We start from the raw sequence: 23,461 nt of genomic DNA on the forward strand, positions 1-23,461 counted from the left end.
AAATGTTTCAAAATTTAAAAGGCACCAAAAAACGTGCTATAGAAAAGATCCCCTCCTACCCCAGCCCACAACCAACCTAAATTCCTTTTTAAAACAAATGTAATTTGCTTCCTCTTTGAAAAACCGTAAGCACTCAAAGCAAAAACTAACTTCAAAACAAAACAAAACTCCACTACCTTAGAATATACACGAAATACAAACCAAAAAACCCACCCACCATCCAGATTTACAGCATTTTAGTATAGGTCCTCCCAGACCGTTTCCAATGCATATCCACTTTTCAAAACAATAAAAACAAATCACAGGAAGAGTATCACAGTCCTGATCCTGCCAGCATCTCAGGGACATTTCCTCCTGGCTTCTTCCTTAAACAACTCTGATAGCTGTGTCATCATCCATAGGTACTGACTTATTTAACCAGACCCCATGATGGGCATTTGGGATTTCTAGATTTGCCTATTATAAGCAACATGGTGATGGGCCCTGAGACCTCACTGCCTACTTGTTTGTTTGTTTATTTATTTTTAATATATTTTTATTGATTTCAGAGGAAGGGAGAGGGAGAGATAGAAATATCAATGATGAGAGAGAATCACAGATCAGCTGCCTCCTGCATGCCCCCCCACTGGGGATTGAGCCCACAACCCTGGCATGTGCCCCTGACTGGAATAGAATCCCAGGACCCCCCACCCCCCCAACCCCCGGTCCACAGGCTGACGCTCTATCCACTGAGCCAAACTGGCCAGGGTTATTTTTTGTAACAAATTCCTAGAAGAGGAAATGCTGGATCACAATTTTTCAAGACCCTGGACACCCCCTCACACTGCCTTCACGTTCAGCAGGACTGGTGTCCAATGCAAATCTGAAGGCCAAGAAGTTTTGGCTCAAATCGCTCTTAATAGTAACAGCTGTGTGTGTCCCAAACCCACCTCCACATCGAGACAAAGGCCACAGCCCTCCCGTGGGCGTGGTGACCTTTGTTTGCCCCAGAGAACTACCTGGGCCTGCCCGGTCCCAGGCCTGGTGAGTCAGCTGACCAGGAGCGGGCACCACCCTTCCAGGAGCAGGAACGCAGCTGCGACAAGGGCCACCACCTTCCAGGGAGGGAAACAGACTCTCTGGGCAGTGGCTGGAGAAGGACGTGCAGCAGCTCCAGGCCTGCAGGTAAGATCTGCCTCCCCCCTTCACCCCAGCTCCCCCTATAGCCTGGGACCCAGATCAGCGAGATTTGTTCTCACCCTGCCCTGAGCGTTTTGGGATTCCCCAGGCAGTTTCTTTCTGGGAGCGAAATGTGAACTGGGGATTCCTCTTCTGACCCCAGCCCTGGGCCAGGTGTGAGGGCTGGGAGTTCTTTATCTAGACCAGGGTCCCGGCCTCCTCCTGCCTGCCTTTGAGGGTGCTCAGGGAGACGGGACCCACACTTCACTCCTTGAAGTGGGCCCTTGGAGACCAGGCAAAAAGAAGCCAATTTCCACAAGAACTGAGTGCAGGCCTCAGTTTCTGTTACTTACTTCTCTGCTGAGGCTGTTTCTACCCACAACCTCCCTACCACAGCCAGGAACATCTTGGGCCAGTGGTTTGACCCCTTTAAAACCTGGTTTCCTCACTTGGAGACTGAAAATATCCCTAACGTCAGGAGACCTGAGTGAGGTAATGGACATGAGGGGCCAGGACGTGCCCTCCACACAGCAGAGCCCCGGAGCTCCTCCCCTGAACCATTGACTGTCTCACTGGTCAGATGTTTTCTAAACACAATAGGCAGTCCTACCTCAGGCCGCTGCAGTGGCTCCCTCCTCGGCCTGAATGCTCTTCCCTGCCCTTCAGGCTTTTACTCGTCACCCCCCTCCCCCTTCCCCAAGCAATGAGGCTCTTCTAGACCTCCTGACACTCTGTACCCTCCACCCGGCTTTACCTTTCTCCCCATCGCTCCCCCCACCTCCTACAGCAGAAGCACTTCTTTATCCCCAGCTAGAAAGTTAGCACTCCTCAGGGGCCGATTTCGCTTTTGTTCAATGCCTTACTACTGGCACCTGAACAGTGCTGGGGTGGAGGTGCTCAGTACATGCACTGAAGGAACAACAGCTAAGGATTGCTGTGTGCCCTGCATGTGCCAGGTACTGTGATAAGTGCTTCCCATGCACAGCTTATCTCTTTTTAAGAATCTTTTCATCTCCACGATAACTCTGTGATGCCTGTACTGCTACCCATATTACAACAGAAATGACATTCAAAGGGGACTTGTCCATGCTTGTTCTCACAAGCCCAGCAGCCATCTGACCCGTCCTGCCTGCCACCAAGGTCCTTGCTCCTGCCCTGCCTCCCCTGGGCCTGGCTTGGGGAGCATCTGCATTCTCTGGAGAAGTCCCCAGCTTTTCTCTAGCAGGCAGTACACCCTGAGCGGAGGAGGGGTCTGTGCTGGTGGCCTAGCAACAGCCTCTTCCTTTCCGACTCACCACATCCCTGGGCTAATTTGGCCTTCCAGGAGCTATTCCTCTGCCGCTCTAGCCCACGCTTCCCTCCTGCACACTGTCTTCGGAGATGGATGAGTTGTCCACAGAACAAGTGGGAGTCCCCTCGCCTCAGCTCTTGGGAACACAGTGTTCCAGAGGAGTGCTCTCACCCCAAATCCAGAGACGCGGCTGAACTCTGAGGACCCGGTTGCTGATTTGTTGTGGGTGTTGATATTGCTTATATAAAAAAAAATACTGAGGCTCAGGGATGGACATTCTGCAAAGTGCAGTGGGAGAAGAAAATTCCTTTCAGAGGGGCTAACTGTGGGATTCCGTCAGCACTGAACTGAGCAAATTCTCCCATTGCCAGAGTGTGGGAGCCAGACCTTCAATCTGCCTCAGAGGCAGACTTATCTCCCTTTCTAGGCCCAGGGTATTTGTTCAAAGGACTTTTTGGGCTTTCTCTTCCCTCTGTGTCTGCTTTTCCATTTCTTTAAGAAATGGTAACTGGACGCCTGCTGGGTGCCAGGCCCTGGGCTCAATACTGGGGATTCAGAATGAGCAACATTCTTGACCAGAGAGGGAAGACAGGCAAACAAATAGAACACTGGAAATCCCACCCAGAAATGCCAAAGGCCTTGATCACAGTAGGTGATTAATCAACATTAGTGCAGTAAATGTTTAATAGGTGAATATGAAATCCTGTGGTCTAGAAAAGGGAGGCTGAGGGTGTGGGCATTTTGGGGAAAATTTAGAATTGGAGTTCACCAGATGAATAACAAATTTAGTTTCCCAGTCCCGAGCATCTGCATTCTCTGAAGAAGTCCTCAGGGGGAGGGAGAAGGTGTGAATGGCATTAAAGACAAAGGGCACAGCCATGAACAAGCAGGCTGAGTTTTAGGATCAGCTGTCGGGAATGAATGAAATGCAAGATGAGTGTAGAAGAGGGTGAGATTGGAGCTGTACCAGGAGTCAGGTCATGGGAATTTGAATACGAAGTTGGAGATTTATCATAAGGAGAAGAGCTGGGTCAGGATGACTTCAAGAGCAGGTGCTGAGAATAACTCCCAGCTTAGACCTTGGATTTGGTGGGGCTGCTGAGGAAGGGCGGCAAAGCTGGGAAAATGAGTTCAGGATAGTAAAGATGTGGAAGGAAGCTGGACTCCTGGCCTGGGCCTCCCTATCCCTGGAATAGCACACCCCACTCCCACCCTCCTGAACCCTCCATACTTCAGTCTTCTCAGGGTCTCCTTCCTTCCTCCAAAAGGCCTTCCTCGTTGCCCTCGCCTTTTACCCTGCACTCCATAAACCCAACCGCCTGAACCCCTTGTGCTAGTAAAATGCAGTGGGTCCAATGTTGCTGTAGGAAGTGATCTGCTCGGCCAAGCACAAGTCCCCTAACCTGGGCAGCAGGGGCTCAAATCACTCGGTTGCCCGGCTGGGAACACTGGGTGAATCAGTGCCGAGTGGGGCAAGGCACCTGCAGCTCAGGGCCAGGCGGGAGTCAGCGGCCCCCGCCCCCCACCTGCCGCAAGGAACCGGTGAGAGAGTGGGCGGGTCGGTGACGTCACAATGGGTAGGACCTAGTCGATCAAAGATGCTTCCAAATCGTAAGGAGCGAGGGTGTGTGTGGGTGAAGATTCCTTTTCAGTTTGAGCAACAGGCAGCGGAAAACGCAGGAGTGTTGACTTTGCCCGCCTCCTCGGTACAGAGCCTTGTCAGCGGTGAGCAGCTCAACTGCACCCCATTGCTTCGGAGGCAATAAATGGCCCTCAGGGGTCCGGGGCCATGGGGCACACGCCCCTTTAAAGCTCGATTTGACCCGCAGCCTCCAGCCCGGTAAAGAGAGAACCGCGGAGCCTGGCCGACCCTTCCTGTCTCTTAATCCGCTGCTTTACCCGATCTCTTTTTGTGGATGCCAGCGCCAGCTTCGGGCGCCTTGGGAAAGCGAGAGGCCAACCCTGACAGCGTGGCTCAGTGGTTGAGCGAGGACCTATGAACAAGGAGGTCCTGGTTCGGTTGGGGCACATGCCCGGGTTGCGGGCTCAATCCCCAGTGCTGGGCGTGCAGGAGGCAGCCGATCAGTGGTTCTCATCATTGCTGTTTCTATCTCTCTCTCCCCCTTCCTCTCTGAAATCAACAAAAATATATTAAAAAGAAAGAAGGAGGCCGAGTGGATCCTAGTAACCAACCACGCCAACAACCCGCTCGGTGAGGAAGCGGGCATTTCCAGCCCCGCAACTGGAAAGCCTTCTGGGAGGGGCCCGTAGCCCGCGCGGGTCGGGGTGGGCCAGACGCATGCGCCCTAGACGCCACCGCGCACCCTAGCGGCCTGGCGGGGCCTCTGCGCAGTCGCCGTAGCCCATAGCAACCGGGAGAGGTCGCTTCCGGCGGGAATCCGAACTGCGTGGGGTTTGGAGTCCGAGTGTGTGGAGGTCGATGGACGGCCTGACAGCCTGGGAGACGGGCCTGGGGTGGAGAACAAGCCCTAGGGGCCGCCGGGGCTCTCTCTGGTGCCCCGGGCATGGGGCCTGTGCTTGGCGGCTCCCCTGTGACCGCGGGAGCTGAGGCTGAGGGAGGGGGCGGTTCGTCCACAGCGGCCATTTCCTCGGGTAAGAAATGGACAGGATGCCCTCCGTGCCTGCGTACGAGGGAGAAATGAGGGCAGTGAGAGTAATTTATCATAAAAGAGTATGCACTTCGCTACGTGAAAGCTCAGATTGGGCTACCCCCGATCATGCTCGTACCTAACAAAATGATTAAGTTTGGATTATTAAAGCACAACAGTCAACTGAATTTTGCCAACAGTTGATAGTTGACATCTTACGTCGAAGGCTAAACGTGTTTGCGTGCAGGCGTGGAAGCACTGTGGCAGCTATAAATGCAGGCCCGTAGGGGTGTGCTCTGGTGACGGGCCTGGGGTGAGAAGGCTCGGCAGTGATTTTCCAAAATGGCGAACAAAACGAAGTATAACTTCCCTCCATTAACCTGGTATATGCGCTTCTGGGTAATCTCTTGTATGTTAAAGCCGGGGAAAATTTTGTATATTTTGTATCTGTATATAAAACAGGTTATAAGCAGGTGTTTTGCCTCCCTGAAGGTTTGCAGGACAGAGGACAGTTCATTGTGGTGAATTATTCTGTGCATTTGGGTCCAGATCTCTGCTCCCTGCTTCCTGAAGGCTAGTAGTGTCCCCTCAAAATGCCCACACAAAATTCCACTCTGGTTTTTGGAAAACCACTGATTTATTCAGTCAAATAAGTTTTGCCAGCATTCGCGTGCTGGGCACGTTTGGTGGGGAGGCATAGAGTGGTGAATGGGGCGGGCGGGGGGGGGGGGGGTCGCCCTTTTGAGGTTGGGTCCAGTGTGAGAAAATGCGCAGATAGTAATCATATAATATGCTAAGCAGCTCGGGTTAGGAACAAAAGAAGACCCAGCCAACTAGCAGAGGGTCCCATGACCTCAAAAACCAGAGAAGTAGCATTTGAGCTGAGCCTTGACAGGGCGCCAGGCAGAGAGGGCGGCGGGCCAAGCAGAGGGACCAGCGTGACTGAGAGAGGGCCAGGGTCCCCGGCGCACAGCAGACGCTCCCATTCTGTGAGTGACCAGGTGGACGATTGAACGAGCCAGCCATGCTTGCTGGCAGGGAGCCATTCCCCACTCTACCACGAACTGCTAAACACTGCTAAAAGGCAGGGGAATGCCTGCCTCTGGACCCCCCCAGAGCCCCAAACTGCGTTGGGACCCCGAGCGGGTGACCGTGGTGGAAGGGACACTGACATGGAGGAAGGGTTGTGTGGTCCTGGCCTGGGAGTGATTTCCAGGAAGTGGCTCTCTGATTCTGCTCTCCCAGAGGGCAGCTGCTAAAAATATAACCCCTCTGTTGCTTCATGGTTGGGGAAAAAATCAGGGCAGGGGTAGCCTCTTACCGCTGTTCGTGCGAGATTCTGCTGGCACGGGGTGTTTTTGGCAGATGGTACCTGCTGAGGACTGTCCTAAGATAAAAACCTCCCAGAGAGTGCACAGGGGGAGGCCACAGGCAGAGGGAGCCCGCCCCCCCCCCCCCCCCCCCCGCCCCGCTGGTCTAACGGAGGTCAGAGTCAGTCTCCCTCTGGCCCCTAAGAAAATCCCTGACCTCATGAGGTGATCATTTCTTCCCCGAAGGCCGGGCGAGGGCAAGGATCTGGAGCTAAACCGGCTGGATGGGTACTGGGGGAAACAGGAAAGCGCGAGCAGCCCCCTCTAGGGGGTAGGCTGAGTGTTGCTACGCACGACCCCTGCTCTTGCATTGCCAAATATTTTTATGGTTTTCCCTACAATTAGAAGTGAAGGATTTTATATTTCCATATTTTACAATGTTGGCACTGATTCAAATAAAAAACACCGAAGCCTGTGAGAGGTGAACCAAACAGGGCTGGGACCGCGGGGCCTTGTTTCCATCTTCGGAAGGCGGGTGTCCTTACGACATCCAAGCTTTAAAGCGAGAAGTGAGAGCCCAGGCAGAGTGTAGTGCTTCCGGCATCATCGAGTTAGTGTCCGTGCTAGGGGCGAGGGCTCCATGACAAGGGACAAGGCCCAGTCCTGCCCATTTGGAACTCCCAGTCGAACAGGTAGAGGGGCACTTAAAGAGGCAACTACAGGAAATGTGAGAGATCAGCAAGAGTAAGGACGTGGGTGGGGGTGGGAGGAGAGCACAAATGAAGGCAGGCTTCCCGAGAGAAGAGTGCTCTGGTCTGGGAAAATGATGAGCGGTTAGCCAGGCAGGAAGTGGAAGGGGTGAGGAGTGTTCAGAGAGAGGGACTAGCATATGCAAAGGCCTGGAGACAGGAAAAAACTCGATTTGTTCAAAAATCTGAAAGTAGCTCCTTCCTCACATTTCACCTCGGAAGGAAATAAAGCATCATGTGTAATTCCTTTGAATTTCTTTGGATACCTTGCTCCAAGGTCTTACTGATTCTCCTCCGGGACTCTTAGAAGGTACTTGGTAAATGTTCATGGTGCTCCCCCAAGTCCCTTTCCTTCCTCCCTTAGGAGCAATTCTCTGTTGAGTTTTTAAATTCTGCTACAGTTTGTATGCCCGTTTTTAAGAATTTCCATTGGTCTCCCTTCACCGTGGCCAAGATCAAGGCTAGAAATAGGTTATACAGTAGGAACGCAAATGTCCAGAAGTGAAAAGGGGTGTGGGGTGGGTGGGGTGGTGAAGGAATTCTAAAGGGCCTGCTGCCTTTCTGTTGTATACGAAGTCCCCAGCCCGTGACACTGGACCGGATTCTGTGTAGTTGTGGGGCAGTGCTTTGCAAACCCCTAACATAGGCCGGTATGCAGCAGGTACTCACTATGCACCTGCTGGATTGAATTTCGGTCTCATAAACATGTCTGATCTTTGAAACAGGGGAGGGAAGGATGTGGCCCCCAGTCCTGCTTTTCCTGGCCAGCATGTCCTGGGTGGTTCCCTGAGCCCAGGTTCTGTAGCCCAGAACCAACTGAATGTGGTGGGATGGAATTCTGCAAGGGTGGAGACCATGAGCTTGGGAACCAAACAGACTTGGGTACAAACCCCAGCTCCCCCATTTCCAAAGTGGGGGATAATTGTGCCTTCCTGCTATCCTTTTCATCCTGAGAGTGCTACATGGCTCATGTGGACAGAAGGTGGACATCGTGCCTCCTTTCAGCCCTCACTCCTCCTTACCTTCTGTGCCCCGCAGGGTGCTTCCAGGGGCAGCCATGGCCACCCTGTACCCCTCTCTGGAGGACCTGAAGGTGGACCAAGCCATTCAGGTACGTCACCGGCCCCTGTTAGCCTGGGCCCCCGATGGAGCCTTCAGGATCACCCCAGGGCAGCTAAGGGAGGCTTGGCTTGGACGTTGGTGGGTGCTTGGGGCCCCAGGCATGCAGGTCACCACGGAAGGGCCTGCTGAGCGGGGCAGGTGCCCAGAGGCCAAGGCAGAGGAGTCACAGCAGGAATGGAAACGGCCAGGCACCTGCGGCCAGGCCTCTGTCGTGCCTGCTTTGTCCCAGCCTTTCCTCCACCAGGTTCAGTCCACCCCGCACTGTGGGGCAGGCTCTTGGCCTTCTCAGCCCCACAAGCCCCTCTTCCTTCCACCCCATCTGTGGTCTCAGGGAGTGTTGAGAGTTTGGGACTTTTTGACTGAGAACTTGGGCCCCCATGTTCTGGCTGCCTCAGGGAGAAAACGGGTCATTTGGTGGCTCGTAGAGAATGGCCACGAACCTCCCCCAGAAACATGGACATCCCAGAGACCACATTTACACAGGACCTCAAAGGGCAATGGATGTCCTGCACCCCTCAGGCCCGCCAGCATACATAATGCCTCGCCCCCAGGGTCCAAGGGTTCTGGGGTGTGGGGGGGTCCCAGACACAGCTGACCAGCACCCCTCACCTCTCCCCAGGCCCAGGCCAGAGACACCCCCAAGATGCCCATCCTGCCTGCGCAGGAGACAGCTGTCCCCCAGCCTCCAGGTGAGTGAGTGGGGTGGGGGTGCTCCTGACCGAGAGTGACCTCTTCTGGCATCTCCGAGTGCTGGTCTCTTGTCTGCTACTGTGCTGTGTGCTCTAGACACGTTCCACCTTCACCAGCACCCTTTGAGGGGCGCAGAGAAAACTGGCTGAGTGAGGCCCTCATTCCCTGCTGTGGGCCATCCTCCGTGGTGCTGCATGAGGGCCAGATGTTGTGGTGGCCCCTAGAGTGGTTCGTGGCAGTCTTGATTCAGGTTTTGGCAGCAAACGTGAACTTAGGCTCAATTCTCCCCTCCTCCCCGGGCACACTGTCCCCGGAGCTGAGCTGCCCTTGGGTCAGACGCCTGCTTCTGTGGATTTCTTAAGAGCAGGGCCTCATGGCCCCAGTGCCAGCCCTGTATTTTGTGTTGGCTGTCTGGCCGGTGCCAAGTAAAGTGGTACATGAGGCACTCGGTGTCCCAGGCTGCTCCTGGAGGGAGTAGGACCCCTGCCCCTCAGACCTCCTGGGGAGAGGACCACCTCACCAGCGCGTGTTCCTGCTTCCTCTCCCACACACCACATCCCTGGGATACACTGTGTTCTCGGGGATAAGCTGCATTCTTGGGAACTGACAGCATTCCCAGGCTGTTTCTTAGAAACGAGCCACCACATTGGAGCCAGGCAGTTGTGGCTAAGCTCACCTTGATAACACCTTTCTTCCTCCTTCTTCCTTTCCCATCAGTTTTGTACCCAAACCTGGCAGAACTGGAAAATTATATGGGTCTTTCCCTCTCCAGCCAAGAAGTCCAACAGAACCTGCCTCAGATTCCAGACGGTACCAGTGTAGGTATCTGTCTCTTGCCTGATGTGGGCACAGATCTTCCAACTCTCCCTCCTTCCTGGTCTTGCCATTGAAACATTCTTGCAGCCCCGTTTCTTGATGGTACTTTTCATTTTGAGCCCTCATTGTAAGTGTTGTGGGATTTCATGGGGTCCTGCGGGCCTTGGGGTTGGAGGGCTACGCCTGCCCTTTGACCCCTGGCTTCAGGCTGCTGAAGGAGAAGGGAGGACATTAAACTCAGCCCGCGTCTGGGAGCTTCTCATGAAGGGCTGCCTGTAGCTTGAGAGCAGCCGCATGGACAGGCAGAGGCAAGGTGGGAGGAGCTTGCCACCCAGCCCTGGTCCCCAAATTAAACCATATGGCTTGATTCCCGATCTCCATGGCTCAGGGGGCAAAAGAAATCCTGACAGAAACATTCACTCTTGAAAATGTGTCCACATACAGACTCAGTCCCCACGCAGACCCCTCCCAGGTATGTCCAGCACCCCTGCGGCCATTGTCAGTGTCCTTGTCTGCCAGTCTCAGCCTGAGCCCGTGAAAATCAATGGCAAAGTGCAGCGGGGACTCTTGCTGGGCCTGGAGGATTTCACGAGGGTGGTGGAAGTGATAATGAGAAATGCCACAGCCACAGACAAAGCTTCTGACAGGGAGGATCTCACAGGAGAACACCGACAAGGATGAGGGCATGTGGGACCCTGAGGAAAACTACCTGGGTGTTTCTCTAAAATGACCCCTTGATAGTCATGCTGGGAAGTACACGAAGTAAAGGTCATGTTTATATAGTTCAATTTTAATCCATTGATTTAATCCCCCTGTTCCAATAATTAGGACATAAATGCATTTAACCTAAGTTTTGATAAAAATATGACAGATGAATGCATTTTATAATATTTTAAAGTTTTGTTTTTATTTTTAACTTTTTATTTTTAAATAATCATAGATTCACAGGAAGTGGCAAAGGACAGAGACAGGCACCGAAGATTGTACCCTTCTCTCAGTTTTCCCAATGACTACGTCTTACATAATGATAGTATAATGTCAGAGCAGGTGTTTCATTGGTACAGTGTGTGTCTAGAGTTCTGTGTTGTCTTATAGACACCTGCATAGATTCCTGCAACCACCAGCACAATCAGGATATTTCATCCCCCCGCAAGGTCTCCTATGAGCTGCCCTATCATAATCCTGCCTGCCCTCCCCCATCACTATTCTTCACCCGGGCAACCATTCCTCTCTATTCTGTCCCCATAACGTTATTTCAGAACGTCACGTCAGTGGAATCCTACAGTGTGTGACCTTTTTACTCAGCATAAGGCCCTGGAGATGCTTCCAGCTTGTCAGGTGTATTGGTGGTTCACCCCTTTTTATTGCTGCACAGAGTCCATGGTGTGGATGTGCCACAGTTTGCTTAACCTGTTGAGGGGCATTTCAGTTGTTTCCAGTTTCTATTACAAAGGAAGCTGTTGTGATGTTTGTAGACAGGTTTTGTATGAACCTAAGTTTTTATTTATCTGGGGTAAATGCCCAGGAGGGAAATTGCTAGGTTGTATGATAAATGAATGTTTACATGTTTAAAGAAATCGCTAAACTACTTCTAGAGTGGTTTGACCGTTTTATTTTCCTGTTAGGAACACACGACAGCCCCAGTTTCTTCGCATCCTCACTAGCACTTGGTTTTATCGCCATTTTTAGCATTAGCTGTTATGATGGGTGTTTATTGGAATCTTATAATTTGCATCTCCCTAATGGCTAGTGATGTTGAACATCTTTCCATGATCTTATTTACTATCTATACTCTTTTCAGCAAAATGTTTCCTCATATCTTTTGCTTATTTTCTAAATGGATTGTTTGCTTTTTTTAAGTCAAGTTTTGTTTTTTTTGGGTAATCCTCAAATTAAAAAAATTCGGATATTTTTTCCTTTGCTTTTCAGAGAGAGTAGAAGGGAGGGAGGGAGGGAGAGAAACATTGATGTGAGAGAGACACATGGACTGGTTGCCAAACTTGCCCTGACTGGAGGTGGGAAGTTTACCCGACACCAAGGTATGTGCCCTTGACCATGCCCTTGACCGGGAATTGAACCCGCCACCCTTCGGTGCACAGGCCAATGCTCTAACCACTTAGCACACTGGCCAGGGCTAAGTCAAGTTTTGAGAGTTCTTTATTCTAGAGTCCTTCATTAGATATGTGGCTTGTAAATATTTTCTCCCAGTGTGTAGCTTCTGTTTTCATCCTGTTAAAAGGGTCTCTTGCAGAGCAAAAGTTTTAATTTTGATGGGTTCCATTTATTGATTTTTCTTCTTTTGTGGGTCATGCTTTGCTGTCCTAAAGAATTTTCACTAAGCCCTAGGTCCTGAAGAATTTTTCCTTTTTTTCTTCCAAAACCATTATAGTTTTATGTTTTACATTTAAATTTATGATTGAATTTGAGTTAATTTTTATATAAGGTGTGGGGTAAAGATCAAAGTTCACATTTTTGCTATGGATGTTCAATTGCTCTTGTACCATTTGTGGAAAAAACTATTCCTTCTTCATTGAACTACTACTCTTGCATCTCCGTGAAAACAGCTGGCCCTACTTATGTGAGGCTGTTTCTGGATTCTCTGTTCTGTTTCATAAGTGTCCATCCCTCCACTAACACCACACTGTCCTGATTACTTAGCTCTGTAATGAGTCGTGAAATTTGGTTGAGTGTGTCTTCTCACTTTATTCTTTTTGTCAGGATAGTTTTAGCTATTCTAGTTCCTTTGTTTTTTCATATGAAGTTCAGATTAACCTTGCCTAAATCTAGAAAACATCTTACAGGGATTTTGATAGAAATTAAATCTGTATTATCAATTGGGGACATTTGACAGTTTTTCTACGTTCTTCAAATCGATTAATCTCTATGTTTATTTAAACCTTCTTTGATATCTTTTATCAGTGTTCTGTAATTTTCAACATACAATTCCTATACATGTTTTGTTAGATTTACAACTTATAAGCTTTTTTTAAAAAATCCTCACCTGAGGATATATTTTCCATTCATTTTTTTTAGAGAGAGTGGAGGGGAGGGTGGAGGGGCACAGAGAGGGAGGAGAGAGAAACATTGATGTGAGAGAAACATACACATTGATGTGTTGCCTCCTGCACACACTCTGACCAGGGGTCCGGGATTGAGCCTGCAACCGAGGTACATGCCCTTGACCCGGAATCTAACTCACAACCCTTCCGTCTGACACACTAACCACTGAGCAAACCGGTCAGAGCTTATAAGCTTTTTGGAGTAGTCATAAGTGGTATTGTATTTTTAATTTAGGTTTCCACAGGTTCATTGCTAGTATATTGAAGTACACTTGATTTTTGTATGTTGATCTTGTGCCCTGTGACCTTGCTGAACTCATTTATTAGTTTAAGGAGTTTACTCATAGATTCCTTGGAATTTTCTAGTAGGCCATAATGTCATCTGCAAATAGGGACCATTTAATTTTTCTTTTCTGATCTGTATATCTTTTATTTCCTTTTCTTGCCTTATTGCTCTGGCTAGTTCTTTCAGTACTATATTTAATAGTAGTGGTGGGCTTGGACATGTTACCTGTTCTGGATCTTCGGGGGAAAACATTCATTTTTATTTTTAGACAAAAATCAAACTGAGCCCACTTTTTCCCATTGGTCACTATTGCTGTTTTGTAATTTTACTTACTTTTATTTTAAAGTGAAATTTACCTGATATCAATTAGCCTTGGAAAATGAGGGTCTCTTTTCTGTATAGCCTGCTCTTTCCTCATTTTCCTGGCTGTTTTTCAAGGCCGTGGACTTGGATGCCCCCTAGTGGCTTCATGGAGTCATGTCCTCTCTGGGCTCCAGCCGATAAGTGTGTGATCTGCTGGTGGGAGAGGCCCCAGGGACCATTCCTTCCTCCTTTCGAGGCCCCTGGGGCCCGCTGACCCCCTCCTCCCCTGGTGTCTGCAGACAGTGGTCTCTGGCCCCTTGCCGGGCCAGGTGGTGGCGCCGGTGTCCGGGAACAGCCTGGGTGTGCGGCGTGCGGAGATCAAGCCCGGGGTGCGTGAGATCCACCTCTGCAAGGACGAGCGTGGCAAGACGGGGCTGCGGCTGCGGGCCATCAACAAGGTGGGGCTGGCGGCCTGGCGGGAGCGGGGGTGGTGGACAGCACCCGTAAGCAGCCTGAGCCGCCCGAGCCCCGCGCCTTCGGGGCTTTGGCTGCACAGCCCAGCAGCAGGGGAGGGCATTGCGGGGTGGGGGTGGGGAAGATGCAGAGGGTGCTGGGAGCAAGGCTCACCTAACTCCCCATCCTCTTAGCCCCGCCCCCAAGGCCCGAGGCCTGGCACTGGATTGCGGCCTGGACCCACCAGCTGCCTCTCAGGCTCCTGTTGCTCAGAGCCACCCTCCCCATGTCCCCCAATTCACAGGGATCTGGCTGCCAGGCGGCTGTCCGTAGGGCCTTGATGCCATTGGGAGAGGCCTGCGGTCCAGTGCTTGCGGGTGCAGCCTCCAGCCAGGGTTGAAATTCTGCCTCAGCTGCTCCCGGGCTGTGTGGCCTGGGAGTTTCCTCACCAGGAAAATGGGGAACCAGTGTACCTGCTGGCAGAGCTGTAGTCTCCGCACCCTGTAGGCCCCAGAGCATCAGGAGGAGACAACACCTAGGAGGAGAGACTGGGCTCCGGTGGGCGAGCTGACTGGGCCCTGCCTCTCCCAGGGCCTCTTCGTGCAGCTGGTACAGGTCAACACCCCTGCTTCCCTTGTGGGGCTGCGCTTTGGGGACCAGATCCTGCAGATTGATGGGCGCGACTGTGCTGGGTGGAGCACAGACAAAGCCCACCGGGCCGTGAAGAGGGCTTCGGCAGAGAAGATCGTCATGGTTGTTCGGGACAGGTGAGTGCCAGAGGCAGGAGCTTCTCTGTCCGCCTCCAGCCACGATCCAAACCCAGCTCACGTCCCTCTCCGGCAGGCCTTTCCAGCGGACTGTCACCCTGCACAGGGACAGCACCGGCCACGTGGGCTTCGTCATCAAGAAGGGGAAGGTGGTCTCCGTAGTCAAAGGGAGCTCTGCGGCTCGCAACGGGCTCCTCACCGACCACTACGTGTGCGAAGTGAATGGGCAGAATGTCATCGGGCTGAAGGTAGGCCAGCGGCCGGCTCTGCCCCAGAGCTGCAGGGGCGGGAGACTGCTGGGCGGGGGGAGGGCCCTGTCTGTGGGCGCCATCCAGGCTTGTTTCTCCATCCTAAGGTTGCTGTGAGGAGTCAGTAAGACAGTACACAGACCTTTGGGCACATGGTCAGTGCTCAATGAACATTAGCTATTGACCCTAACACATGGAGGTCAAAGGTGTGACAGAAAGAGGGGGTGATGGCATGTGAAAGGCCTCAGGTGCCCAGGTGGCTACGGGCTGCATGAACACCACTCTGCTTTGTGTGGTACTTCTGGTTGCATCCTAGATCACGTGGCAGGAATGTTTTTGAAAACAGTTCTTCAGAAATCCATTTCTGACCTCTGTTCATTTTTTGAGGGGATGTGTGTAGCGACTTTTATTTTTGAAAAATAGAGTGGTCTCGAGTCAGTGCTATGGGCATGGACTGCAGGTGGGTGCCTTCAGGGAATGGGCCACAGAGGATGCCGAGTCACGTGACTTTTGGTCCCTGAACAAGTGAAAGTCATTTTATCCTAACCTGATGCTGCTCCCTGGATAAGAGTGGTTCTCATCCCAGGTGTGACTTGATGAGGCCCTTCCCCTCCTGCAGCCAGGGCTCTGGGCTCACAAGGCAGGTCCCCCTGCAGAAGGGGCCTGGGTGGTGGCATTCATTCCGCAGCTTTTAGGCCAGGTCTCCACCCCTCACAAGGGCCATCACCAAGCCATTCCTGTCACATCTGCTTCCCTGTGCCTGGCTGTCTCCCCCGCCTTCCCCGGAGGCAGGTTCAGCTCATTGTGATCAGGAAGTGCTTCCTGATGTCTGTCCTAGGTCCTTCCTGCTGCATCTCTCCCCTCAGGGATCAGGCGGGACAATCCCAAGGGAACCCCCTAGACCGGAAAAGCTCATACACTGGTGCCAATTCTGAGCAGCCGGCTCTCGGATATTACTGCATTCGTCCTGGGAGAGCATTGGTGCTCATGGGCCCGGACCGTGAGAGCAGTCGTTGTTCAGGTGCCGCCCATCCTCTCCTTTCGGCGGCTCAGGCTGCGTTACGGGCTACCGTTACCCTGCCAAACCAAGCGTGTGAGGCTCTCAGGACTGGGCTTGTCCCTTTGTCAGTGGCCACAGAGAGCTCTGCTACCTGAGCTGATCTCTTCAGAGTTCCTCTGCTTTCCCTCTGTGGCCTCCTAGTCCTCTCCAGCACGCCTTCTCCCCTTGTCCTGGGACAACAGACAACAGAGACCAAGCTGGAGACGGGGAGAGTCAAGGCCTCTGGTCTCGGGACGGGCCAGGGCTCTCCTGCGGCCATCGCTCTCGCCGTTGGGCTGCTTGGCTCGCGGCATGGAGACTCTATGGTTTGTGCTCCCAGCGTCTCATCGGCTTCTGGGGCCTTTCCTCTTCACGGAGTGAGATGTCAGAGGAAGCGCCGTGTGCGCAGCTCAGGCTGGCCGGCCAACGGGCTGGCGGGGGTGGTGCACCCAGTGTCCCCCACTGCATGGCTGTCTTCTTCCTGCTTTGGGGCCGAACCGAGTGCGGCCGGGTCCAGGGAGGTGGGATGGAAGATGTGGCTGGTGGATTCCGGGGCCTCTGTGGGTGAGGGGAGGAGAGTAGTTCCGTTTGTAAGGCCCTGTTCCGTCAGGCCCACGTGACTGGCCCTCGAGGCGAGGGTGGCAGTGGCCCATTTCACAGAGGGGAGCCTCAGGGAGGTTCACGTTCTTGCTCAAGCAGGGCCTCACCCAGGTGTCTGCCTGGGACTCTCCCCTGAGGGCAGCCCTACCCCTGAAGCCAGGTGCCAGTGGCTCCCTAGCAGAGGCCACACTGACCCCATCCATAGCGTTGCCTGCGGAGTTACCCCTGGCCCCAGGGTGACCGCTAGCTCGCCTCCTCTCTAGGACAAAGAGGTCACGGAGGTTCTGGCCATGGCCGGGGACATCGTCACCCTGACCATCATCCCGACCGTGATCTACGAGCACATGGTCAAAAAGTAAGGCTCTCCCTCGCTTCTCCCCCCTCCCCTCCCCGCTTCCTCAAAGCTCACGCACTGCACAGCCTGCTCCCCCCCCCCCCCGCCCCTCCCTTCAGCGTGGCGGGTGGCTTCTGGTGATTGGGAAATCTTAGGAATAAAGGGGAGGCACAGGGAGGCACAGGCCGCGGGGAGGAGGGAAGGTACTGCCCGTTGTGGCCACTGTCGCCGTTGCTGTATCTAGGTTGTCCCCGACCCTGCTCCGCCACACCATGGACCACTCCATCCCAGACGTCTGACGTCACGGGCAGCTCCGCCCCCCACCTCCCGCAGGAACGGAGGCCTGCGGCCTGGGGCCGGCGTGTCCGAGGGGGTGCGCTCCGGTGGGGTGAGGCAGAGCACGTCCTCATGTGAGGCACAGGCCTCCTTGGAGCCTGACTCTTGCCTGGACTAGGGCCGCGCCAGGGCCACAGGCAGCGGCTCTCCGTGCGGGTCTCACTGCTGGCCCGCCCGGCTCCGTGCCTCTGGAAGGTGCGGCTGGGTCCCTTCCGAGACGTCCCCTCCACCAGAAGGACAGCCCACATGAGGACAGAGCACATTCCTGGTGAGAATTTCCCTGTACTTGATCTTCGACAAACACTGCACATGGTGTAACTCCTCACTTCTTTTGAATAAAGCTTTGATTTTAAATAAAATTCCTTCCTCAAAAGTCATTGAGAAGTCCAGCATTTCAGCCCCAGGACATGCCAGGCTGGTTTCTTCCAAGCAATCGTGAGACCAAGGCCTTGCCTACGCGTTGCCTCTGAGAGCCGTTGGTGCTCTGACCCGTCATGGCTGCCTGCCCATCTGGGGAGGGACGGCTAGAGCGAGGGGCCGGCGTGGGCACTGGAAGAGAGACCAGCTTTGGACACCCCTGCTCACCGGCCAGACTGCTTGTCACGTGCAGAACGGGTGTGAGAACTAGTGAGGGGAGGAGGGATGGGATGCACGACAGGGTCTGACACCCAGGGCCACCGAGGGAGGTGCTTCTAGATCCTTGTCCCCCCCCGGAGGGGCGTGGGCCCCAGCTGCCACGCAGCTGCACGGCAGAGCGGAACCACCCGCAGCTCGTCTCCCCTGACCCGGAGGAGAGCTCTGCCAGGTGCACGTTCTGCTTCCCAGGCGGGGGGGACAGCTTGAGCCCCCCTGACCCCCACCTCAGAAAAAAGACGACATCAAGGAACAGGCCGAGGGTCGTGTGTGTTTTCATGCTTTAATTCAGAGCCGTCTGCTGCAGGTACAACTCTGAACGAAAGTTCAAAGGAGACAAAAGTGAATGCCCCTCCCACCTCCCCCCTTCCCGGGCCCCCTGAATTCTGTCAAGGGGATGGCCGAATATGAGTGTGCACTGTGACTGGGTGCACTGTGCCCGGGGTCGGAGAGGGGATCGTGAGGTCACTGGGCAAAGGCCCCTCCCAGACCTTTGCCCAGAACCTTGTCCTTGGCCCACCCCTCCCCCAGGCGCTGTCAGCTCCCTGTGCTGCTGTCAGCCAGCTGTGCGAGTGGTGCCTGGGAAGGTGTTCAGTGAAAAGCTAAGTTATCCCCTTGGGAGAGATGCAGTACACTCCGCCCGAGCCAGCTGTGTGCGCAGGGTCCTGGCCCGACTGGTTCCTGCCTGAGCCTGGACCAGAGGAGCAGCAGGGCCGCTCCGGCCTGGACCCTACAATTAAGAAGCCACTTTCCCCGCTGGGCTCCAAGGGGCCAGCGTTTCCAGAAAGCAACTCCTGGGAACACTGTGCCGCAGGACCTGGCCATCAGCTCTGGCAGAGGCTGGCGAAGGGGCCCACGGATTTCTGCTCCAGAAGCTGAGGGCGGCGGGAAAGGTCACAGCCCAACGGGAGGAGGTATTAAGCAGACATTTGCAGAACGAGCCCTCAACAGCCCGGGCCCCTGGCCTTGCCCCCAGCCCCACATTCCGCCCTGCATAGTCGGGGGACAGGCCCCCCTCCACCGCCTGGAGCCGCACAGGTGGCGCTGCACCTTTTGCATAGATGCGGACACTGAGCACACACGCACACACGCAGGAGCCCCGCGGGGCCATGGACCAACAGGGTCCCCGGGTCTGTCTCGGGGCTGCCGGTAAGCTGCCTCCTCCACTAACACGAAGAAGAAACGCCCGTCGAAGGCCCCACCAGACCCCTCCCTCCCACGAGAGAGGACCCTCAGTGCTGAGAGCAGGGCCCCTGGGACCCTGACAGGCAAGTCTCAGGCCAGAGGAGGCACAGAGGGTGGCGGCTGGACCCACTCACCTCACCCAGAGGCCTTGGGTCCGAGCCCGGCCAGCCCTTCAGCAGAGGCTTCTCCGGCAGCAGACAGCGTGGACTGTGGCCCCAGCCTGACCACATCCACCAAAACATAAGACACAACAGGAAGGCCACAGACAGCAAGACACGCACAAGAGCAGAGGGTCTCTGCAGCGCCACTCAATTCCAGGGGTGAGAAATAGACAGACTTTCTGTTGTCAGACAGTCATGCTGATTTCCTCAGCAAAGCTTTGCCTGTTTCTAAGGAGACACTAGGCGGCCCATGAGCACACGGCGCAGGAGGCTGGGTCCCGGCCAGTCCCGGCTTGGCTTTGGATTGGGCTTGTCCTCCCTCCATGCCACGGCCCCGGCGTCCCTGGGCAGCCCGGGCCAGGCCCCAGGAGTTCGGGTTCGTTCGGCTGGGGTGGGAGGTGCCCCACAAAGGAAGGCTGGCTTGAGGCCTGACCGAGGAGGGGGAGCTTTGGAGGCACAAAGCGCGTGGCAGAGGGGGCTGCTGCCCCAATGGCTGGGCCGGCTGCCCACTCCCAGTGCATGCAGGTGCTGCCCCCCGTGAGGGGAGGGCGCAGAAAGGAAGGGCAGAGCCCGTGAGTCAGGCAACGGCTGCCGGAGCAGCAGGGGTGGGCAAGCAACCTTGGCAGAGAACCAGAGTGGCCAGAGGGGTGAGTAGGACACAGGGTCCCACCAACCCCCCCCAGGTGTGGGGCTTAACTCTGAAGAGTGGGTGGGACAACCAGAGGGGGTAAGCCTGAGGGAAAAAGGATCGGGTTTACTTTGTAAAATAATCTATCTATATAAAAGGCTAAGTGACCGTCTGACCGTCTGACCGGCAGCTATGATGCGCACTGACCACCAGGGGCAGGTGCTCAATGCAGGAGCTGCCAAGCTGTGGCGACTTGGCATCAGTGGTTCTTGGGTGATGCCCCCCGGAACCAGAGAGGAGGGAGCCCGATTCTGGGGTGCATCACCCGAGAACCGCCCTCTCGCAATCCGGGACCCCTCGGGGAATGTCAGAGAGCCGGTTTCAGCCTGATCCCCGTAGGCCAGGCCGAGGGACCCCACCTGCCAGAGGGACCCGCTCACTCCACAGACGCCCTTCGAGCCACGGCACTGCCCGAGGTGCGGCCAGCCGGGGAGGGACCACGGGAGGTTGGCTCCAGGGCGTGTCCGGCCTGTCTCACCCAGTCCCGCCCCACTGGCCACCTTCTAATTAATTTCCTTTCAATGTGCACAAATCGGTGCACTGGGGCACTAGTAATGGTAATAAAATGTTAGCAGCTTTTCTGGGGGCCCTGATGTGGTCCTGGGGAAGGAGGGAGGACAGTGAGCCTTCCCAGGCTGGGCTCGGGCTGGGAGCAGGAAGGCTGCAGGGCTCCCTCCAACTCCCCCCCTGCCCCCCAGGAAACACCCAGGCACCTGCTTTGGCCTGGATGACAGCATGGCTTCAGTTCCGTCTTGCCATTCATCCTGCAGTCATTCCCCCTGAGGCAGATGCGTCTAAGATCCGGGAATCCTCACCCTAGACAGTAAGCAGCCCCTTTCAGGAGGTCCGGATACATGAGAACCAAGCCCCCGAGTGAACACAGTGCAAAGCAGCAGTTGGGCCCGAGGCCCCAGAGAAAGTCGGGGTGAGCTCCAGGCCGTCACGGCCTTGGCTGTCCACACCAGCTGAGGACTGCTGAGGGCAGCCCGGCCTCCCAGACCACAGGGCCTCAGCTCAGGCCGGAGGCCCCGAGCTGCCAGCCCGCCTCCTGCCCTCGTGCTGGCACTCTGGAGGGGAGCATTCCTACCCCAGCACAGCCTGTCTGGCTTAGCTCTCACAGGAAGAACCATCTGACGCCCAGACGTGTCAGGAGGAAAGCGGACCGTAGGGAAGGTCTGGGACTGGCAGATGCAGAACCCACAAGGCCCTCTGCCCCTCCTGCCCATCTCCGCCTTTCACCCAAGGGCGGGGTGGGCTGAGGGGCTGGGGCTCCCGCCCAGGCCGGCACTTCCAGGCTCTGCTCGGAGTCCTGGGTCAGGAGTCTGCACTTTGGGTCGCAGCTGCCTGCACCTGAGGAGGTAATACTGGTCCAGACACCGGGCTGAGGGCGGGGCGGTGTGGAGTGATCAGGGAACTGAACAGGACGTGGGGGTGGAGGATGGGGAGACTAAAGTGGGCAACTGAGGCCCAGCCTCTCCAGCTCGGCACACCAGAGACTTCCTGAGCAGGGGCCGCCCTGGGAAGGGCCGGGCGGAGGGGCTGGGCTGGGGACTCCCCTGCACTTGGTCTACAGCGTGCCTCCCTGCCTGCGGTCTCTCTTCCCTTCGCTCCTGTCCAAGCTCCGACTCCCAGCCGCCGCACTGTTAACATCCAGAAAACACCACTCCCAAACCCAAAACTAAATAAGATGATGCCCCACGGGAATGTGCGAGAGGGAGGACGGCACCCCTACAATCGGTGGTCAGGCCGCCCGAGCCCCTGGCCGGGAAGGGCCTCAGAGCTGGGAGCCGCCGGCGGTGCTGGGGCCCTGCTGGCTCAGCGAGCGGCAGCTGATCCTGCGGATGGAGTGCAAGGCCACGGTGCAGCAGCCCCGCAGCAGGGAGCTGATGTTGTAAATGGGCTGGCCCTGGCGCCGCTGGGAGCGGCAGAGCCAGGCCACCGTGGGCACAGCGGGCACCACCACGGCCAGCAGATCCACAATGTAGTGGCGGCTCCAGTAGCTCTTGGGCTCGGCTGCCTCCTCCTCCTCTTCCACGGGGCACGCCACGCTCACCGACAGGCTGGGGCTGGGGTTGGCACCGGGCCGGTGTGGGGTCGGCCCGCGGGTGATGGGCTCCGGGGCCTCAAGCTCATCACCCACCTCATCACCCACCGTCACCACCACCGCTGAGTTGGGGTCTCTGGGCCCTGAGGGGTGGGGATCCGGCTCCGGGCACCTGCCCCCCGACTCGGGACCTGTCCCGCAGCCCTGGGCCTGGGCCACCTTCTCCAGGATGGTGTCTAGGTCGGGCTGGTACTGCAGGAAGTCTGTCTGGATGGCACGCTCCTGCATGCAGCTGGCCTGCACGCCAGCCTCCGTGCCACACAGCAGCTTCTCGTAGGTGCTGCTGGCAGGGAAGCGGGGCCCCAGGCTGAAGGAGCCGTGCAGCGAGGCCTCCTCGGGGCCACAGTCCACCCCCGATGACAGCAGGCTGCTGGCCTCCAGCGCGTCCGTCCGGCTCATGGTGTCATTGTTGGCCACGAAGCCACTGTCGGCCCCGTCCTCAGTGGAGGAGCCAGGGTGGTCCCCGGGGGGCTGGTCCCCGCAGACAGCCGGGTCGCTCAGCTTGGTGTAGGTGGAGCTGCGGGTGAGGGAGCGGGCGGGGGAGCCGCCTGCCGACTCCCCGGCGCCGTCCTCCTTGGCCGTGCCGTTCTGGGCCACCTCCATGCTGTGCAGCAGCGTCTCCAGCTTCTTGTTCTGGATGTTGATGTCCATGAAGTACTTCTGCAGCCCCTTGTCCTTGTCAATCAGGTTGTTCTTGACGGTGTCGATGACCTGCTTGAGCTGCCTGATCTCCTTACGGGCCTCCTTCAAGGCCAGCTGGGCCTCCACACGGTGGCACTCCTCCTCGATCCAGTCCTCCTGCATGCGCGACAGCTGTGTCTTCAGGTCGTCGATCTCCGTGTCCCTGTGGCGGACGAGACACATGCTCACTGCTGGCCTGGCACCGCCACCGGGGGACAGGTCGGGGGGGGGGGGAGGGGGGCGGCTGTCACCACGGACAGACGGCCCGTGCTGCCGCCTCACAGCTAAAAACAGGATCTACTCAACGCTCCTTCCTTCTCTTTACTGCCCAGGGCGCGTGGCGGTGGGAGAGGGCCAAGCGGTAAAGACGGAGAGGCCTCCTCCTGGGCGGGCGGCAGCCGGGGGGTGGGGGGGAAGAAATGGGGCTGAGAGACAGCGCGGCATCCCACCCCCGCCAGGCCGTAATGCAGAGGACTGTCCACGTTTAAATCCATCACCTACAGAGCAGAGTAGACGGTAAAGAGTCTCAATTTCAAGGTGCTACTGCTATAAACCTAAGACATCCTTAAAAATCTTCACGTATAACCACAAAAGAAAACCAATTATCTACTCTGTGGGAAGGGATGTGGCCTCCTGTTTAGCCGGCTTTAAATGACCACCTTCAACATGGGGACCGGGAGGAGGGGGGAGGCGGGTGAGAGGGAAGCTGGTAATTCTACATCGTCCCTCAAGTGGAGAGAGAAGTGGACAGTCAGAGGGGAATGATGAAACAGGGTGGCACTCTTTCATCCGGGGGACGTTTCCTTTTTTTATCTGTTAGAAAGAGGCAAGTGCCAGGT

General features: G+C 55.6%; 2 protein-coding genes across 5 annotated transcripts in view; one reads left to right on the forward strand and one right to left on the reverse strand.

Annotated features, from left to right (window-relative positions):
• The first annotated feature begins 1,048 nt into the window (after positions 1 to 1,048).
• On the forward strand, positions 1,049 to 18,192 carry SDCBP2 (syndecan binding protein 2). 3 transcript variants are annotated; one of them, XM_079783518.1, is made up of 9 exons: positions 1,049 to 1,164; positions 8,156 to 8,228; positions 8,859 to 8,928; positions 9,647 to 9,747; positions 13,693 to 13,851; positions 14,438 to 14,613; positions 14,690 to 14,861; positions 16,764 to 16,855; positions 17,079 to 18,189. In XM_079783518.1, the coding sequence occupies exons 2-9, from the start codon at positions 8,175 to 8,177 to the stop codon at positions 17,131 to 17,133; spliced, it is 879 nt and encodes a 292-aa protein (XP_079639644.1). In that variant the 5' UTR covers positions 1,049 to 1,164; positions 8,156 to 8,174; the 3' UTR covers positions 17,134 to 18,189. The 3 variants fall into 3 exon arrangements, with proteins under 3 accessions (XP_079639644.1, XP_079639645.1, XP_079639646.1); XM_079783519.1 differs by lacking the exon at positions 1,049 to 1,164 and adding an exon at positions 3,395 to 5,062 and having other exon boundaries at positions 17,079 to 18,190; XM_079783520.1 differs by lacking the exon at positions 1,049 to 1,164 and having other exon boundaries at positions 9,647 to 9,771; positions 13,717 to 13,851; positions 17,079 to 18,192.
• A 3,419-nt stretch (positions 18,193 to 21,611) lies between these two features.
• SNPH (syntaphilin) overlaps positions 21,612 to 23,461 on the reverse strand; it is a gene marked incomplete at both ends in the record, with an annotated part of 37,140 nt that continues 35,290 nt past the window's right edge. For both annotated transcript variants that reach the window (XM_079785296.1, XM_079785295.1), the window contains one exon: positions 21,612 to 22,785. In XM_079785296.1, the coding sequence (XP_079641422.1) occupies positions 21,612 to 22,785 (1,174 nt within the window). The remainder of the gene's footprint in view (positions 22,786 to 23,461) is intronic.

The sequence above is a fragment of the Cnephaeus nilssonii genome, assembly GCF_951640355.1.
Source record: "Cnephaeus nilssonii genome assembly, chromosome: 11".
NCBI classification, from domain to species: Eukaryota; Metazoa; Chordata; class Mammalia; order Chiroptera; family Vespertilionidae; genus Cnephaeus; species Cnephaeus nilssonii.

Coding starts and splice junctions, on each gene's coding strand:
- SDCBP2 (XM_079783518.1), top strand. CDS start 8,175: ATGGCCACCCTGTACCCCTCTCTGGAGGACCTGAAGGTGGACCAAGCC. Junction 8,229..8,858: donor AGGTGGACCAAGCCATTCAG/GTACGTCACCGG, acceptor ACCTCTCCCCAG/GCCCAGGCCAGAGACACCCC. Junction 16,856..17,078: donor TACGAGCACATGGTCAAAAA/GTAAGGCTCTCC, acceptor TGCTGTATCTAG/GTTGTCCCCGACCCTGCTCC.